Raw genomic sequence first — 20,791 nt, forward strand, 5'->3', positions numbered from 1 at the left:
TAGGCCTAGATGCCTCTCTCTCCTTGACCAAAATAATCATATCATATCAATAATACAGCCGCTCTTGAAGCTTTTATTTTACTTTCTTATGGCTGGGCTGCAAAGTGATGTTCTCAGTGACTGATTGTATGAACGTGACAAAGCTGATTCCAACCACTTACACTTCAAACAATCAAACTGAGAAATGGCAGATAAAAGGTGCTGTTGCTCATCTACAGTATGTACTTCCTTATTACAGTACCTTGACTTTATGCTTGTGAGTCTTTACGATAGTAAAAACTACACTGAAAGCATTACGTATAGTAGATAAGCATTAGAACAGACAAACGTCAAAAGTATCTCATTATTATTGTAGCAGAGCTAACTGATGTGATGTGTACAATAAAAACAGGGCTTGAAACATGCGTGGTACCACTTACCATGGAAAAGCTGGGATTTATTAAAAAAAAACACTTTATGGGGGGGTGTGCACATCTGCATGGAAACTCTGATCCAGACGTAAAAACATTTTGTAGACTATGGAGTTTTTATTTGTTTCAGATTTTATAATGATCCTTGTCATTCATTTCATTTCACTTCGTATCAAAAGATTAATAATATATCAACTTTAACATTAACATTCAGGCCAGTGGTATTGTGTTTGTGCTTGTAGTAACCCCCAATTTTAAAAAAGGTACAGACTGGTCCAAATCCTAACCATCTGTTATTGGTTAGTTAGAGTCTACCCTGTAGCCGACAATGATCACTCCATCAGCCGCTGGTATCACCACATTCCCAAACACTCAAGAGTCCATTTGATGTCCACATTGGGCTGCAGTCAGTTGTGGAGAGCACCATAGGTCTGCTGAAATGCCAATAATAGTCTATGAGTCTACTTCTCACTTGATTTATTACCTCAGTAAACAGTTTCCTGATGCGTTTATGGTCTCAATCACTAGTTTCAAGTCTTCTTCAATACTGCATGATATTCATTTTTGTAAATTATGGTCCCATTTACAGTAAAATAGACAATAAAGCAGGGTATGCTTTAGAGCGTGGCTACGTTGTGATTGACAAGTCGCTACCACAATGACAATGTTGGTTAGCAGGGCACAAAATTAGCATCAGCCACCAGCCAAATGCTGGTAAAATATGCAAGTGGCTGGTAGATTTTCTTCACTCACCAGCCAAAAAAACAATGATAATCTATTGAGTGGCTGGGAAAATTTGAACATTCACTAGCCATTTGGCTGGTGGATCAAGAAGGTTAATTTTACACCCTGTTGGTTAGGTAACATAACCATGCCATAACCCCAGATTCACAGAGTATAGGCGTAGTTGTGACTATGTCAGTGTGTTTTCTGTTCATGAAAGTTAATTGTAACATTTTGGTCTCTGGTGAGTTTTTCTGGTGAATAGATGTGGTTTTAATGGTTCTAGGCCTGTTTTTCCCTAGCAAAAATTAGCACTAGCATTAGCATGATCACAGTTAACCATAGACTGTAAATGCACCGTGTTAACCAAGCTAGCAGCTAGCGTTAGGGTCAGCCGCACCCTCTTGTCCATGATGGTATTAAGAATCTGTGCAGCATTGATTGTTTTAACTATATGTTTCATATGGACTGCACCTGTAGAGAAATTGCAATATGAACTCTTACTAGGACATGTCCATTTACCAATACCTCTGAATAATGTATGAACATGCTTTCAAACTCAACAAAGGCTGAGTCTCCCGTGCACACATAAAGCACTCAAAAAGCCATTTCAGCTCTTATGCAGTCTAATGAGGCATTTGACGTTACTAAAAGCAAAATAGCAGCGCACAGACACACACACACACACACACACATACACACAGACAGACATACATATTAAGAACACAATGACATATCCACCAAGGTGTAACACCGGTTTTGAAATATGGCCTTAGACTCTTGTGGTGTTTGCAACTGCCTTGGGAGAGGAGATATAAGTCATATGTCTGCGGTTTGAGGCCAGAGGGTTCGTGAAAGACCAAGTTTACGTTTTAATGTTTAAATTAGCTTCCATTCTCACAAGGAAGAGGGCAGCTGGAAGGCTGGAGAAATGAAAACAGCATCCTCTTAGAAAAAGAGGTAACTGCTTTGATTTCCAGTCTTGCCAGACATATGCTGTACTACCCAGAATATTAACAGACATACTCATGTTCTCAGTGTTGAATACAGCAGATGAACAATCAGAATTACAATATACACTCAGCTTAAATTAGCAGTAGTGAGGATAACAAAGCAGATTTATGAAACTGACTGCAAATACCCAGTGCCTAAGAGTAAATCTCATTACTGAAATTAAAAACAAGTGCTGAAAATGTTCTAACACACTGCTGCAGCCCCCCCTCAAAAAAAAAAAAAAAGAACGTGTTCACCACGGCATCTAGTTAATAATGCAAACTGAGAAAAATCCTGCTGATTAATGCAACTAAAAGTAACTTTTCCACTTGTTATGTGCATTTTCAATTTGTGCTTAAAAAAAAACTGAGTGGAAACGGGGGAAATAAAAAAAAAGAAATATCGCAAAAAAGTTTTTATACTTGGCTGTGGAAAAGTTGGTGGTGCATCCATAAAAATGAAAGGCCAGGGAAACAAACTTAGCGATCAATGATAAATGAATGAAGCATGTGACTTCATGTCACTTAAGCCTCCGCTCCAGAAGAGACGAAAAACCCTGTCAGATGAAAACATCACATCTATGTGGACCAATGAGGAGATTGTAACACTCCTCAAATGAATACACACAACATACATAAATGCCAGTCTTCCTCATGGTTTTCCATTGTTTGAGGGATGACTGGGACACTTTTAATTACGTCATCTCATTGCCCTCTCTCATTTGCAATGGTTTACTGGCACCAGACTAGAGAATTAGTGCTATTAACTGTTTTATCTTGATGTGCCCAACTCTGAATATTTGCATAACATTAGTGAATGGAAACACGCATTAATTCACATTTTCTTTTGCAAACTGTCTGGAAATTTGGTTAAATTTTGCACTATATATGGACGGAAGCTTAGCTGTGGATAGATACTTGTTACTGTATGTCTCTGTAATGAAAATAAAACAAAAGACAAATGCACGTCGGGCTGGTTGACACATTTAATTTACTATGGAAAATCGCTGCAAAATTGATCCAACGGTTTCCAACTGTGGAGGTGGGACACCTTGCCTGAAACAAGGGCTATCTTACGAAAATATTATTACATTTTTATGATATGAAGACTTAACATTCAGTGAAAAAGAGCAGAGGTTCTACTTCACACTACAAATTCCATATACTTAATAAGCGTATTTATTGTTTAGGCCACTGTCCTCTGATAAAAATGAGATACATCAGGATCTATGTGGCTTACCACCAGGCTGACTCATTTCCTGGGGGAAACCCTGTGATCATTATTTCCAACCTTATTTCTCCACACCCCAGACAAACTGTTTGCAGATTCATCTGAAATGAAAACAAAACTTCCGCCTGACATCCCGACATCCTGACATCCAGCAGAGGCTTTACAGTCCCACAATGCTGTTCACACACAAGGCCAACAATCTGAAATTTAACACTGTAGCTGGGCTGTGGGCCAACACAATACCAGTGGAGATTACTACTGTTAAGAAATATCCAAACATTGAAAATAACAATTTACATAGTTATTATGCCTCATAATTAAACATTGATATGATAAATACAGCCTGTTACCTTCATTAATTTTAATTAAAACATATGGACCAGACATCATACTTCCAGTCCAGACTCGTTCCATCTTTTGGGTACACAGAAAACTAAATAATGCAAAAGTCTATTTGGCACACAAAATCATTAAGTCTTTTCTGATAATTAAAGCTGATAAATGAAGGTCATATAATAACTTGGGCTGTAACAACATATTCAACAAGAGTACATTCAAAAAACAAATTGATTGTGCATCAATGATCCGTCTGCAATAGTATTATAAGCCCACCATGCAACATGATGGTAAGAGGGAAATGGAAGTTTCTCAGTGAACAAATCTGAACCCGTAGCAGCCATTACATACTGTAGACCCCTATAAAATGTCTGAGAATATAAATATAAATACATAAGAAAAAACTAAGGTTACAGTTAAGACCAAAAGAGACTGTGGTACAACTAAAATAGACTCCAAAGCAGAAGACAATGAGCAATTTAAACAAAGGTACCCTGTAGCTATCTCTGGTAATGGGAGTAAATTGTCTACAGGCTGAACACTGAATGTCCTGTAGTTTGTAGTTTGTAGTTCTCAGCTAACATGAATGTGACTTACTGTAATGACTGACACTCTTTGTCTGCTGTTAATAATTGCATTATCCAGGTGATGATAAGGTGTGATATCCTGTGCCATACTGACCAAAGTGCAGTAGTAGTAATGATGAGGCTAGATTCAGTTTCTATAATTTGGTGTTATGATGATTATGATGATGATGATGATGATGATGCAATCACACCTCTTTAATCCTTTGGGCTGTTTAATCAGTTTAGCACTAGAATCATTTCTGCTTGATTGATTAACACATAAAGCTTGTTTAAACCCACATTGACTATGCCAATTAATAGTTAGAGTGAAATAATCTTTGTGTAGCACAGTAAGCCATTTAATCATCCAGTAGGAGTGCTGACAACCTTTGCTTTTTGTGATGTTTGTACAAAACACTTTAATTTGTAGTGTATATCTTATGAGTAAATGTATGTGGTCATTGATTCTCTAACTCATTTAAACTGCAGTAAATCATTTTTTAACAGGAAGAAGGAGAAAGATTCTAAAACAGCAACATGGCCTTTAGGTCTTCCACTTCTCAGGGCTAATTGAAACAGGGCACCATGGACATCCCACTGGAGTCGTCAAGACCCTTTTCTTGACCCTGGCAAACTGCCAGAACTGAAAAATATTTTTGCCTTCGAGTACACTGAGATAACCAGTGGTTAAGACTGGCATGGTATCAGCTTTTGCTCATATGCACCACATAGGCAGAAGCATTTAGGATTATCTTTAGCAAAAGCTAATCCAAAAAAACATCTTCTCTGTGAGTAGTCAGCAGACTGCACATGAAAAATGTTTTTTGTACCCACTCAATAAGTCTGAATAAGTTTCACACTACAGTAAAGGCACAGTCTATAATCCACATGTTAACAAAAGGATCCACCCAGAATTGAAGAACTGTACCTGGTTACCACACCTTCATATGACACTCAAATACTGACCACAAATATATCTTATTAATAGAACTGCAATAGAAAATTTATATCTATTTCGATAATCGATCATTTTGAGTCATTTACTAAGACAAAATGATAAAATTCTCTTGTTCCAGCTCCTTAAATGTGATTATTCTGGTTTCTTTAGTTCTCTATGATAGTAAACTGAATATCTTTGGGTCACAGACTGTTAGTCGTATAAAACAAGACATTTTAGGTTACACCTTGGTCTTTGAGAAACAGTGATCAACATTTTTCACCATTTTCTGACATTTTATTGATCAAACAACTAATCGATTAATAGAGAAAATAATCAACAGATTAAACAATAATGACAATGATCATTAGTTGCAGCCTTACTTATTAATGCTCATTTGTAATGTAACAGGCCTATATTTCAAATTATGTCCACTTCAAAATGCTAATTTTTCATTTATAAGTCAAACTCTTCAATAACATGTAAATGTCCCTAAAATTTCTATGGTCAAACATTATTGGCTGGGATTTGAATGTACTGAATCCTTATCTTGTTTTCCAGAAAGGCTGCAACACATTGGTGTGTTGGCGCGGACTAAATATAGTTTTGATATTTGGATCGAACAGTCACGATTGGTCGAGCACAGAAATGCTGACTCAAGGCTGATCTCATACTATGAAACTCCAGCTTTCAAGTCTCTACCTTTACATCTTTGTTCCACAGTAGAAACAAAGGAAGCATAGTGACCATTGTGTTTGAGATCAAGGCTCGCTTTTGCCCCGAGGCTAAACTATCCCACAGCTACAGGGATGTGTGGGACAAAGTATTTATTTAAACAGCCATCGGCCTCTAAAGAATCATTCAGGTTCCAGGAAAAAAACTGACAAAAAAGACAAAAACAGGGCCTAGAGGTGCCTTCCTGTCCATCAAAGTGTACAGACAGAATGAGCAATACAAAGGACCGGAAATACTCACATCTGATTGAAAAAGAATAAAAACCTATGTAATACTTCTAAGAATTTCATTTGTTTTATTTGGATCCCTTTTAGTTCATTGGCTAATCTTCCAAGAGTCCACATTAAAAAACATTTAAGCATACAATAATTCATAAATAATTAAACACATAATTGTTCACACACACACACACACACATATCATACACATAACCTACACACATTGGCACATATACTGTATGTACCTACGTATATGCACATATTCATCTACATGTGTTCACATATAATATCAATACTACTGACAATGCAATACATCAGTGTGATGATAACTACATTTTTGATTCTTAAAATCTTGTAATCAACATCCTGACTGCAGTACTGTTTTTGAGTGAGTTATTGTAATGAATTCCATAATTTAACAGTTCAGAAAATGAAAGTCTGTCTTCCCATTTCAGTTTTTATTTTTGGTAGCACATAATGATTTGATCTCTTATTATGTTAACTTGACATTTATCACATACAAATAATCATTTGTCCTAATTACTAACGGGATTTTTAAACTTTTGAATTTTTGAATGTTGTCTCACATGCTCTACTACTGTGGGCCATCCCATAATAATATGCAGTTCATTCACTCCGTTTTCAAACCCACACCTTAAGACCAGTCTTGCTGCCTTGTTTAGTGTGATCTGCAGTCTCCTCATATCTCTCTGAGCTGCCCTGCCCCACACTGCACAGCAGTAATTAATGTGACTGTAGATTAGACTATGAGATATGACCTTAAGAATGTCTTTAGATAGAAACTTTGCAATTCGTCCAACCATTCCTGCCATTTTCATCACTCTTTTAGAAAGATCTGTAATATGAGCCGTCTATGAGAGACTGTTTTGTATTTTAACTCCCAATAATTTGACTTCTGTAACCTCTTTAATTTGAAAACTGCTATATGTTAAGTACCACGGCTTCAATTTCTTCCTCTTTCCTGAAGGACAAATGATCATATTTTTTATTTTATTTACATTTGATACCAATTTATTGTTTTCCTCCCATTTGATGACACATTCAAAATCATTTGATACATTTTCATGCAACTGAGTTTGTGAATCTGCTACTGCAGTCATAGTTCTATCATCTGCAAACATATGTGCATTTGAATTGACTAACACTAAGGGAAGATCATTTGTGTATATAAAGGGAGTGGCAACCCACTCCCTTGTGGGTTGCCACAGGTATACATGGGGAAGAAAAGGAGCCATTAACATAGATATAGATTGCTTTCTACCGTCTAAATAGGATTTCATCTAATTGATAGTATTCTTACTGAAGCCACAATGAATTAAGAACTAAGTAGGGACACAAGTTTATCTTGATCACGGGCATTTAGCCACTCATCTGTCACATGTATCAAAGCAGTTTCAGTAGAATGATTTTTACGATATGCATGTTGAGCATGAGTTAGGAGGTTATTAGTGTCCACATATTTCCAAATGTGATCATCTACTACTCTTTCTAAAACTTTGCTTAAGGAGGATAATAAGCTAATTGAGCGACTGTTGGGTGCAGTAAAAGCTATTTTAGCATTGGAATTTTAGGAATGGGGCAAATTTTTGCATGTTTCCATTCAGTGGAAAACTTTCTTTGTTGCAAACACAAGGCTGCAGATTTAAAAAATTTGTTGTCAATAAGATCGTACCCTGGGGATTCATTATCAGGAAGTGAAAGTGTCATCTAATGATATATATCTGGCAATATTAATAATTTTAATTAACAAATAATTTAATTAATATTAATAATTTCTCCCATTCATAATCTTTTTGTCTATTTCACCTACCAGTAATTCATTTGAGGCATTATTATTCATGTTGGACCTAAGATCATTTCCCTTTGATTCAAAATGGTCAGCAAAGTAATTGGTAATGTCTCCCTGCACTATTTGACCTACCAAGCAAACCATTCACCGTATTCAATATCTGTTTTGAATTATTTCTGCATCCCTCAAGAGCTGTTTTATTATACAGAGCTTTTTTCTGACGATTCAATTTTACAACAAAGTTTCTGCATTTTCTATACAGCACAATATCTGAGTCTAATCTTGACCTGGATGCTATAGCTTTTGCCTCATCTCTCTGACATATTGATTCTTAGTTGTTGGTCAATCCAGAGAGATGGTTTGGCTTTAATTGTACTTTCCCTTATAGGAGCATGGTTCTCAACAATATCTGTAAACAATTTCATAAAACAATCAACAGCACAGTCCAAATCACCCTCAAGATACACATGGTCCCAATGAACAGCGGCCAAATCTCTCTGGTACTCTTCTAAGTTATAATTTTGAAAACTCTGTCTTATAGTCACTCTAGAAGGTCTTTTTGGCACTTTGGTGTATTTAGTAATGCACACAATATTATGATCTGTCCAAGATAACAGGGCAGATTTAGCATTCAAGCCTTTGTGCGGACCATTACAGGATATCAGATCAATAATACTTTCAGTTCTATGCCCAAATTTGTTTCTTGAGGACCTTGAGCCATTGTGTACCATTTGAAATAAATTACGACTCTCTATATATTGAGTAAACTTAGTCTTGTTCCCATCAGAGTGACTATTTTTCCGGTCAATATTGTAGTCCCTAAGCATAAATAATTTGATCTTTTCATCCAGAGCAAAATCAATACTCCCACATATTTAATCCAGGTATAATGTGTTTCATTTTGGGGGCCTATAAACACATCCAATCAATGTTGGTTGTTGGAGAGGAAGGTGAATTCTCCTCTTCTGTTCCTGTCCTTCCTTATAATATTGTATCCCTTTTAATCAATTTGTCAGGGTTTGGTCAAGATGAGTCTCTAATAGCAAGCATATGCAGATTATTTATCTGGATAACATTTAGTATCTCATCCATCTTATTTACTAAACTGTTCACACTCACATGAGCGATATGTAAACCTTTTTTTGACAAGTAGTAATATTAAGTAGTAGTAGTATTAGTATTAAGAGTGAGTGTGACTAGGTCGTGTTGGATTCAATTGCTGAGAGAGTACCATTTCATTTTAAAAGATAAAACAGACAGACGAGGAAGTCAAACTTTAAAATAGCCACAGAGGGATCTCTCAGTCTCTGTACAACTGCCCATCAATGTATAATTTGTCCAAAACTATGGAAACTTTATGGTTTTTGATACTATATTCCCTATAAGGATGGGAATTAGTTTTCACTGCCTCTCAATCTCCGTTGAGAATTGATCATTCATCCAAAAGTTTGTACCCTTAAGAGCCTTGCCTCGGGTCTTCACTAGCTCCTTTTGTTTAAAAAGCTCGAACTGACTGAAATCCCACATGGTTTGCTCTGTGTCGTCGTTGTCTCTCTCAGGAATCCCAGAAAAAATTTGATTTTCCTGCATTGATCTACTCTGCACATCAAGCAACGTTTCCTTAAGCTGTTTGTTTTCTTTCGTGACATTCTCCATTGTTCTCTGTATAGTAGCCACAGTACCTTTCAATGAGTCCTTCCCCTTCCTTAGATCATCAATTTGAGCTTGGCTGAATTCCAAATCTATCTGCAGCTCAACCAGTGTATCAAACTTGCCAAGTCATTCATTTTATTGATTGCATCAGGGATATCTCCACTTCCATGGTTTGTTCCCTCATACTATCGGAAGATGTCGACCAATCGCAAGACTTTTAGGGTCGGAGAGCTGTATGACTCATATCTGAAGACAGCTTCATTTTCCTCACAGCTTGATATCGTCTATCAGTGAAGCTTTCCAGAGCCTCAGTTGACTCTGATGAATCCAGTTTAATAGATATCTAATAGGAATTTCTCATTTGTTGGCCAAGTGAGAAGTTAATAACTAATATCCAGAGCACAAAACACCACAACAACACGCCACAGGAAAAATTAATATTAGAGGAAATGATCTCATATTGCAATGCTATTGTAATACTTCTAAGAATAACCGTCTCCCAATACGTAGACATCATGAGTAAGAATTAAAGTGTTCATAAACTGCTGTGGCCCCATGGCATCTCTGCCACCTGTGTCTCTGTAAGTTGTCTGGTAGTGATTCATTTCTTTGATAAAACACTCCCTGCTATGTTAATCTGGAGTGATGAATCATCAGCTTGCCTCCACTCCATAAATCCCTGCAGGACCTTCTGCATGGTGCTTGTGCTGGCATCTCAATGACACAGTATATTCTCACAGTCACCTCTACTGTGTGCTGAAAACATTAACTAATATTCTTTTCTTTTTAAATAACAGCACCAGCAAGTACGTGAAAACACACTAAACGATGCACCATTTTAAAGCAGATGAAATGGGGGCTAAAGCAGGCCCATGATGAGGGCTCATCTGAGGAGCTGGGGAAAGAGTAAACACTGATGGAGACCTGCTGAACCCAGTGAAGTGTCACATCCCATGCTGGGTAAATGACAGCCTTCCTCCACAGCGGGGATTTTATTCACAGAGCCGTTCTGTTTGAGCAACTGGGATTATGTTTAAATGGGATCCTCTGTCTCTCTCGGAAGATCTCACATTAAGACACAGACTCATCTATTTCAAAGACAAAATTAATTCTAGAAGGCGCGGACCTACCCAGTCACCTCTCCGTTAGCTCAGCTAAATTTATGATCTTTACAATTTATTCATTGTAATACGTGCAACAGTGAAGTTATATAGTTATAGTTATAAAATTAGACACATATTGGATCAGTAAATGAATGGTGTATAAATGAAGGGAGTTATTCATTGCTGCCAGCAGTGTCCTCTTCTATAACGGGAATCTGGGCAAAAGGGGGATTCATTTAGGATTGTTTTAAAAATTAGTTTCAGCCTCTAACTAATTATAACTGCATCAACAAGGAATTACATTTCAGTAACCCTGTCAAAACTATGGAACGCATGAAGGCAGAGACATTGTGTCTGAAATAATAATGACAAGACAAAAATGCTGAGCTTGACATGAGCTAAACATTTAAAAGTGTGTTTTCAAACAGCCCCGCAGTTCGCTGTCCAGTGGTGACACAAACAGATGGTAATACGAATACGATATGACTACGAGTCACTCATCGGGATAGGGAAATGGTCAACTCACCACTTTGTAAACTCTCCTCCTGCCAACTCACCGGAATAAACATTGAGGAAAAGGTGGAGGGGATAAACACCAGCTACAATCCCGACCACATAGACAAGCAAGATCATCTCTGTGTTGATCTCTGCATCCATCTCAACATCGGAGAAAACACAGGGATAAACGTGGAGAGATTAAACACCGGCTGCGATCCCAGCCACATGGATCTTCTCTGCCAAGCATCCTGCTAGCCAATATACAGGCGTTGGATAATAAACTGGATGACCTCTGTGCCCGCACCAGTTTCTGACGGGATATCAGGAACTGTAATGTCCTTTGTTTCATCCTGGAATACCGGACAGTACCATTCAACCAGGTGACTCTTTTTCTGCAAACTGATCTGACAGAACAGAGGACTCTGACAAGAAAAAAGGGGGCGGCGTATGCTTTATCGTTAATAAGGAATGGTGTGACAGTGGGACTATCCCATTCCTGCTCACCTGATCTGGAGTTATTGTCAATCAAATGCAGAACGTACTTTCTACTAAGTGAATTTACATTGGTCATTATCACAGCAGTCTACATTCCACCATAGGCGAGTACGGAGGCTGCCCTGTCAGATCTTTGCAAAGACTTTAACTGCTTATAGACTGGTAACAGACATAAATCCCATTTAGATCAGTTTCACATATCAGCGCCCACGTTCATCAAATAAAAAAACTCTACTTTCTATAATACTAAACGCGTTATTAATAATTAGTCGAACGACAGATGCTAAAATTATAAACTGAAAGTGTCTGCTCCGTGAGTGTCCACAGCTGCAGCAGAGTTGCAGCACAGAGTAGCAGAGTGAGACATCTGTCCTCCCTCCTGCTCTCTGCTGTAAACACACATAGCTGTTGGTGAGCAGCTGCTCTCATGTCTTCCCAGGTCTCAGTGCTTGTTTTCGGCAGAAACTCTCCCACTCTCTACCTGCTCTACAGCTACAGCTCAGCATTTAACACCATAGTTCCCTCCAGGATCATCACAAAGCTCAAGGACCTGGGATTAAACACCTCACTGTGCATGTGGATGCTTGACTTCCTGATGGGCAACCCTCATCCTTAACACCGGAGCACCCCAAGGCTGTGTTGTGAGCCCTCTGCTATACTCCCTGTAGACACATAACTGTGTGGCCACTTTCAGCTCCAACACCATCATCAACTTTGCTGATGACACAGCTGTAGTGGTCCCAATCACAGATAACAATGAAAAGTCCTACTTGAAGGAAGAAGGGGACCTGACCTGCTGGTGTCAGGACAACAACCTACTCCTGAACATCAGCGAGACTAAGGAGCTGATAAAGGAGAAGCAGGGAAGGAACTACACCTCCCTTAATATCAACAGGTCATCTGTGGAGAGGTTGGACAGCTTCAAGTACCTGCATACTGACTCAGTGGTGAGAAAGGCAAGGCAGAGACTGTTTAACCTCATACGCTTCAGGAAGTTCTTGGTATCCCCTCAAATACTGAGGAATTTCTACAACTGCACCATCAAGAGCATCCTGACAGGGAACCTCACTGCCTGGTACGGAAACAGCACTGAACAGGACTGCAAGGCCCTGCAAAGAGTGGTACAATAGGCACTGCTTTACCCTGCTAAGGATATTTACACCAGACGCTGTAAATATCTGTAAATATCCTTATCCTTGTATATGAAAAATAGTTATTGATTGATTGATTGATTGACTGATTGATTAATTGAAGAGAGAAAGGTCTGCAAATTATCTATCCATCTTAATGATGTGAGGTGCCTTTAAGTTCCTAACTGCTTGTTTAAGTTGTTCTTTAACATTTATTCTAAGAAAGCATGAGGAAAATTTGCAGTAAGACCAACACCCACTTTTGCTATTTTATCATTGCTCGTTGTAAAACTGTGTAGTCAGATATTGCCTCCAAAATCTTTTTCACTGGCACACAGGCGGGAAGAACTGAATAAGACAGTTCTCTACATGCATGGGCATCTCTGCATGGGCAGCAGACAGATTTGCAATCCTGTTTTATTCTGGTCAGAGTGTATAAGAGAGGCTGTGCTTTCCCATGGGCCTAGGGGAACATGCCCACTCAGCTGTGCAGCATATGTACAGAGCTATCGTCGCTCTGCTTGGTATTCCTTGGCTGCAGACCAGCTCCTGCAGGACTGAAAACACCACTTAATAAGTCAGAAAATGTTAGTTGTTTTTTTTTTTTTTTTTTTAAAGAACAAACTTACAGTCATTAATTTTATTTTTACACCCCTCAATTTGTCTACCTGCAATTTGACCTTCAGGGATGTGCACTTTGGAATGTTTCACAGCAGAAACATGCACCTTGTCAGATATGAATGATGGATTTTGTATAAGAGCATTTTTGTGGAGGAAAGTATAACTCAATGGTTTAACAGGTATATATAAATTTTCCAGAATACTAGGTTGATGCTAGGTCGTCTTGCTCAAAGGATGGTAGGAGTAGGCAGGCAAGTTGCTGGGATTGATGCCTTTTGATCAATTACCCCCATTAGCGGGCAGCTGGGTCGATCAATAGCAGATCAAAGCTGTCAGGGAGTTGTTTCCCCCAGCCCAACACACATTGGCAAGATGCCATGAGATATAAAATGAAAGAGAAGAGCAGTTATCTTCAGATTCAACGGGATTATCAAATGTCACAGCAGCAGCGATGCAGCTCAGGGAGCGTAAACCTGACTTCAATCTTCCTGCTGGAACATCAGGCCTTCTGTCCAGTCAATATCGACAACCTATCTTCAATCCCTCATTCAAGGAAAATCCTGAAGCTGAAGGTCTGTTAACTCTATTTACTCAGCAGCTTGTTGTCTGAACCACAACAGCTCCACTCTGCTCTAAGCTGCAAATCTTACCAATATGAAGTCACCTGTTCCATCTTTCAAGCACTTGAGGCTGTCTACAGAACATTACATGCTCTTGCACAACAAGGAAATATTTTGTTTTGACTAATTTTCAGGATCTTGTGGTTTTGATGTTTACTAGTGGCATTATATTACCATGGTTCATTTACCACAAAGCACCAAACCAAGCTCATGTCAATCATTTGTTGATTGTTTCCTAAACTTACTGCAGCCACTCAATTGCTTTAATCCTCATATTGACAAATAAATATGACATTTTGTTCAGTATCTTTATGATTAGCCAAACTAACCTAACACATTATAGTTGGCAAACATATATGAAAAATGATTACGTTAAAAATAGCATGGGGCATATCCATGAACTGAAACATCCGTGGTTCGCGTCCAGCCCGGGACCTTTGTTGCATGTCATTCCCCATCTGTCTCTACCATCATTTCCTGTCACCAATTTTTTGTCACTGTCCAATAAAGCCATAAAAAGCTCCAAGATAATAATGAAAAAACCCACTGTGTTAGTCATCATCACATGGTAGCACTGTAACTGTGCATCGTTTATAAACAGTAGTGTATCCAGTAGACTGTATTGTATCCAACATATATTAAATGACCTTTTTTTTTTTTTTTTTACAAACATCAATCAGGCAATCTACAAATTATGATTTGTGGTTGATATTGTGGTTCAACAGAGCAACACTGAAGAAAGTGCAAGTGTTTTGTGTCAACATCAAGTGAGTTTCAGGCTTTTCTGCAGAGATCACTTACAGAGATAATAGCTGTGATATTGTGAAATAAATCACAAGCTTATTTGTTCATTTTAATTAACTTTGTTATTAAATTCTAATATATCATTCAAAACAGCTAGATTTTAATCTTCATCTGGTAATTGGCCTAATAAAAAGCTTTCTGATAAAATAATTTAGTTACAAAGTTTAAATGGTTCATATCATTTTGTTTCTCAAGCTATTGTTGTGTATCAATACTAAATGCTCAGTACTGCATCACCACCACCCTCTACCATACACAAACCCATCGTGTGACATGTGACACTGACTTCCACGAGTTGTGAAATATTGTCCCTTTAAGACATTTTCCAGATGTGTGTTTTACATAAAAGTTTAATATCACAATGTTATTATGTAAAGTTTCAAGGAGCTCAAACAGATGAGACAAAGCAAATAAAACAAACCAACCTGTGTTCTCCAACCTACACACCTTCAAACCAGCAAGTCATTCTCATCATTGAATATTTCTCTCAGTTTCTATAAGGAAACGGTTGCACATACAGGCAACACATACATTATCCACACATCAAGTACAGGAAGCAGTTTCTAGATGTTAGTTTCAAATCATACTTGGCAAGTGTTTGCCTACAATGAGCCACTGTCTTACATAATAATAACAGATGGTAATCTAAAAGCCCTGCACTACCTACAGTATGCAAAAAGGTTGGAAATTATATTACAGTCCTCTGTGGTGTATAGTTACCAATCAAAACAGAATTATCATGTGCCTTCTGTTTGCTACAGGATTTCTGCACATCCCTCTGCTTATTACTGTACAATTTCTATATAAAACCTGTAAAACTGTAAATATGTAGTGTCTATATCTGCATCTGTGGTTTCACAGTCTCTATGAGGAAATGTGTCTGCTGCTCCCTGCCCGGGCAAGCCAAAACCTTGTTTCATTTGCTCAGAAAAGCTGTTTCCTGGAAACACAGTGATTGATGCATTAGACAACCAACTGAACCCTACTTTGAAGCATATTGGTCCAGTGATTCAGCAGTATTTTGAAGCCAGCGCTAGTTTGCACGATGGCAATCTCTATGCACTGAAAGATGGAAGATGACATTTTGATTCAGTGAGCAAAATCTCATCGCAGCCATGCGGATGCATCTAGCAAATGTATTCCCATCTGTTTGTCTGAGGTGAAATGAAGCATGCAGCAGGGGATTACATCCAAACAATTGGCTTTTACAAAGTACCGTGCAGGACTGCTTCTCTGAAAACCCGCCTATGGCCAAACATCTATGACCCAATAAATGCAGAGCAGTAATCTGAGGTGTTTCTAACAATGGCCTTGTTGATTGCTCTGAGGCTAGAACTGGCAAAATACTGCTTCCACCAGGAGCGTGGGCACACAGACTTGGAAACAGCTGATTGGCCAGCTGAAAATCCTTCAGCTTTGTCAAGGAAATCTTTAGCCAGCCCCCATTGTACCGGCAGTGTAGAAAACACCCAAAGAAGTATGCAGGACGAGAGACTTCCTGACAGCTCATTTAACATTCTGCCTGCTTCCACCCACTTAATCTGGAGCCCCCACCTTTCTGACGTTAACCGAATCTTTTATGAAAAACAGAACATCACGCCAACTTTCCCTTTATAACATATCTTTTACCATTATGGGCCTTTACACAAGAACTATCAAGGCAGAAAGAACGAGTGGTCTTTTCACAGCAGCCTCTGTACTGATGCCCCTGTTCCTGACATACTTGAGTCCAGTCGGGTACATTAATAAATGATAGTGGCAGAGCTGACGGGATTCACGCCCGCCTGGGCACCAGCTGCAATTATAGCAGACATGTCAGAGAGACACAGTTCCACCGGAGACAACCCAATCAAACACGAGGCTGGTGCTGTCTGAATGAGCACTAGTTGACAAATAAAGTCCCCTTGCACTGATAACAGGCACAGACTCTCACTCCGCCAGACCGGCTGGGACCCCTCACTGCAGACCTGCGGGGTCTCAAGAGGCTTAAGGGTTCAACGAGCCAGACCGTTTTACCAAAAGGGTGCTACAGCATGAGGCCAACCACAGCATCTCACTCTCTAAAACCCGACAAACCTCCAGGATTATATGGAGGTCAAAGGTTTATCTCGCTGATAAAACTTTACAGCAGTGACCAGAATCACCACGCAGCGTCAGCAGTAATTATGGTAAATGCTGCTTTTATGATCCTGTCTGACCTATCTAAAGACACTGTAACGCTATAGTATGCGTTGCAGGAAATACTTCTGTGATATTAGCAGTGATGTCTTATTGCAATATTAGGACAGACACACTGATACATACATGCCCTCCTATCAAAATGTATTTGCAAGTGGAATAACACACCCTACAAAGGAATCTTTTAAGCCCACATGTTAATGAGCAAAAGTGCAAGCTGTAACAAAGATAAAAGGAAGTTGCACCATTATGGAATTTAATTACCAAGTGGCCCACATAGCTTATAATGAGAAATGATTCATTGATGAGAAATGTTCCTCATCAATAATTCAGGCCCCCTGTCAGTTACAGCCAATGTATGTTCATAAACAACACACAAAACTCTCTAATTCTTCTAGACTATTAAGACCACAGAGGCAACACACTTCCTGTATTGCTGACAAACTCTCGGTGCACCAAAACCATACTACAGAGTAAAAGTGATGAACGAGTAAAATATTTTCACTAAGAGGAAGGAAAGCAAGTGAGCTGCTGCAGCAAACCATAAAAGCAACCAGACCTTTGTCTGCATCCAATAGCCGGATAGATGTAGCTCTGTGTCCTGTGTCGTCACCTGAAGCCTTTATTGTTCATTCTGCTTTTAAATGATAATAAAGAGACTTTAATCTTGAAGTATGGAGGTTTGCAATAAAGCTTTCTATAGTGCAAACACACACAAAAACATAAATCCATTTCATTGTTAACGTTTCAGTAATAAGAAAGGATTTCTCTTTATCTCTTGACCGTTATTTATGATGTCAAAACAGGCGGCTCAGTGGTCTGGTGAATACAGCACACACCCTGATATTATGTTTATGCGGCCAAATCCCCTTTGGCTTGTTGCTTGGCACTTAATATCATAAAATTGCCCAAGAGTAAAGCCAACGAACAGATCCATGCCCTTTCTGGGGTTTGTATAAATACATTATATATATCGTGTATCTTCTGCACTCTCATATGGAGATGAAAGCCCTGTGTGGCAAAGATAGAAGGGCACATGTCAAGTTTTAAGAGTAATCTGAAGCATCACATTTAAAAAAAACCCTCAATGACCAGAAACTAGGTCTGCAACTAATCATTATTTATTTTTTTTTTATAATTGATACAATGTGTTATTTTATTTGTCAATAAATTGTTTTATCTATAAAATGTTGGTTCCCAGAGCCCAATTTCATGTCTTCAAATGTCATTTTGTTTGACCAACAGTCCCAAAAACCAAAAATATTCAATTTATAAATGATATAAACAGACAAAGGCAGCAAATGTAATTGAGAAGCTGGAACCACACAATAATTTTTCGACTCAGACGATTAATCAATGGCCAAAATAGTTAGCGACTGATTTTCTGTCAATCAACAAATCGGTTTCTCAACTAATTGTTTCAGCCCTGTAGTCTTATCCAGCAGTACTGCAGGGCATCATCAATTGTTTAAGTTCAGTTAAAGCATCTGAATGTTCAGTGATAATCCCTCATCTGATATCCAGTAGATGCTTTGGTGCATAGGTATAAACTAACACAGATCCACTATTATCTAAATAGTAACTACAGCACAGTGTTGCAAATGAACAATATACTGTGTAATGCATGACCCCACTATACTGGATGATCAATATGAGCTACTGGAGGACTGAACCATGACTAATGTGGTTCCTTCGGCTGCTAAAGATCTTCGAATAAGACCATAAACACACCTGACCTGATCATCGGCATGGAAGGAACAACCAAGTAAGCCTAAGGATTCGCATCATGTCTCAGCCGGCTCAGTGTAATCTTGTGGAAAACAATTTTGTTGCCACATTGAAGCCTGAGAAAAAGGAGAAGCTTTTCACTGTCTGAGGGTGTGGGCGAGTAAAGCTTGGGATGGAGGCAGAGATAATAAAAAAATAAATAAATAAATACATTTTAAAAAGCAGATAAATCAAAGATGAGTTCACACAATGTGCTGCACTCATGTCTGTTGTTTTGTGCACCGTGCTGAGATTTTATACATTTATTCATGGAACAAGTCAGCATTCAAAAACACCAAACTTGGTCAGCCTCAGCAGGCAGACTGGAACAATACCAGGGCAGAGACTGCAGCCACACAAGTTATCTCATCGCCTCTGACAACCTGGGTGTGTCTCAACACACACAGATATTTACCAACTTGTTTCATCCACAGCATCAGACCTGACGCTGCACATTTACCGAAATGATGCTGCATAAATCCTGATAACTATAAAAAAAAAATTTTTTTAAAAACCACAGTAAGCCTGGGATGCTTTAAACTCATAGCCAACCTGAACGCTTTACAGGGCGGATGTTAACACTAGAAGAGCCTCAGTGATTTCACAGTTAAACTTGGAGGACTGCAGGCTACAGTTCTCACACTCCGGTCCATTATGTGAAGCTTTACAGGCTGGTAATTTGATTAAAATAATGCCCTCCCCTCTCCGCCCTCACTCCCACTGACTGGAAACACAACTCACAACGTGAACTTGCTGACGGGCTGACAGGTGCAACCGACAAATGAACTTTCCCAGGGAGAATGAAACACGTCTTACCACTTTGCTCCCCCAGAAAGACGAGTTTGAATTTTCTTAAAGGGTTTCCAAAGTCGCTGCCCACGGACATGTTTGAGGAGGAGGAGGGACTCTGGACACCGGAGGACAGTCTGGGTTTACTTGTGTGTTTTCCCACTCGAGCTCGGTGTTGGGTGGTTAAGATGCTGGTCGGAAAAAGGCGGTGATGTTGCTTCTCTCTCTCTCTTCGTGATGGGAACACACTGCTGCTACTGCTGCACCGGCCCGTGACGTTTTCTTTTTCATTCGGCTTCTGCGCATGCGCGGCCTCTCCTCGTTTCCCCGATGAACTGACAGCCGTGATATAAAATGACGTCATGTGAGTCGGGTGGAGGTAGACATGTAAAATATGCTGCTGGGCTCCAGTTTTATTTGTATGGATGAACTTCTCTTGTTCCATGCAAATTATAAAGACATCAGCAGAGATACAGGTGTGTGTGTGTGTGTGTGTGTGTGTGTGTGTGTGTGTGTGTGTGTGTGTGTGTGTGTGTGTGGCAAAAAACAATGAAGCTAACATTTTATACTAAAAAAGTGATTTGCTTTGCACTCCTATGAAGTTGGTGGATTTTTGATTCACAGATTTTATAGAGCAAATGGTCAGAGTTGAAGCAGCAGGTGTTAAGATTTCTTGACTTTTGGTCCATAATGTGGATGAGATTAACCTCCAAAAACACTGGATACTACAGTTCCCATAATGCAGCTTTCATTACACCCCACCTGACGGGTAAATAATAATAGCAATAATCATTATTATTGTTATTATCCATTTAATTTGTACTGCACTTTTCATTTGCAGTGAATCTTAAAGTGCTACAGTGTTAAAAACATATAAACAAAAGAAAATCCACATCCCCACTAATACTACCCTAGACACATAAACTGATCTTTATGTGTAAAATCGATGGTTTGAAACATGAATGTTGGCAAAATATATATTTACACATATTCCTATAATATGAATTCACCATTAATATCATATGATATACAGTATACTAACCATGAGGTTGCATGGGTTTGACAGGGGGCCTCTCTACAATACAGGGCCACAAGATTATCGAAAACTGCAGCATCCTCCTTAGTTGATATTGTACAATAGTCATGAAAATTCCCAGACAAACTAGAACTTAATT

At 38.8% G+C, this 20,791-nt stretch overlaps 1 protein-coding gene across 1 annotated transcript in view; it reads right to left on the reverse strand.

Moving 5' to 3' along the window:
- rab6ba (RAB6B, member RAS oncogene family a) overlaps positions 1–19,912 on the reverse strand; it is a 58,989-nt gene extending 39,077 nt beyond the window's left edge. Inside the window, exon 1 of the mRNA XM_067597806.1 lies at positions 19,644–19,912. Coding sequence (XP_067453907.1) covers positions 19,644–19,713 — 70 coding nt within the window. The 5' untranslated portion in view covers positions 19,714–19,912. The remainder of the gene's footprint in view (positions 1–19,643) is intronic.
- Positions 19,913–20,791: the final 879 nt, after the last annotated feature.

Source organism: Thunnus thynnus, chromosome 8, assembly GCF_963924715.1.
Source record: "Thunnus thynnus chromosome 8, fThuThy2.1, whole genome shotgun sequence".
Classification (NCBI taxonomy): Eukaryota; Metazoa; Chordata; class Actinopteri; order Scombriformes; family Scombridae; genus Thunnus; species Thunnus thynnus.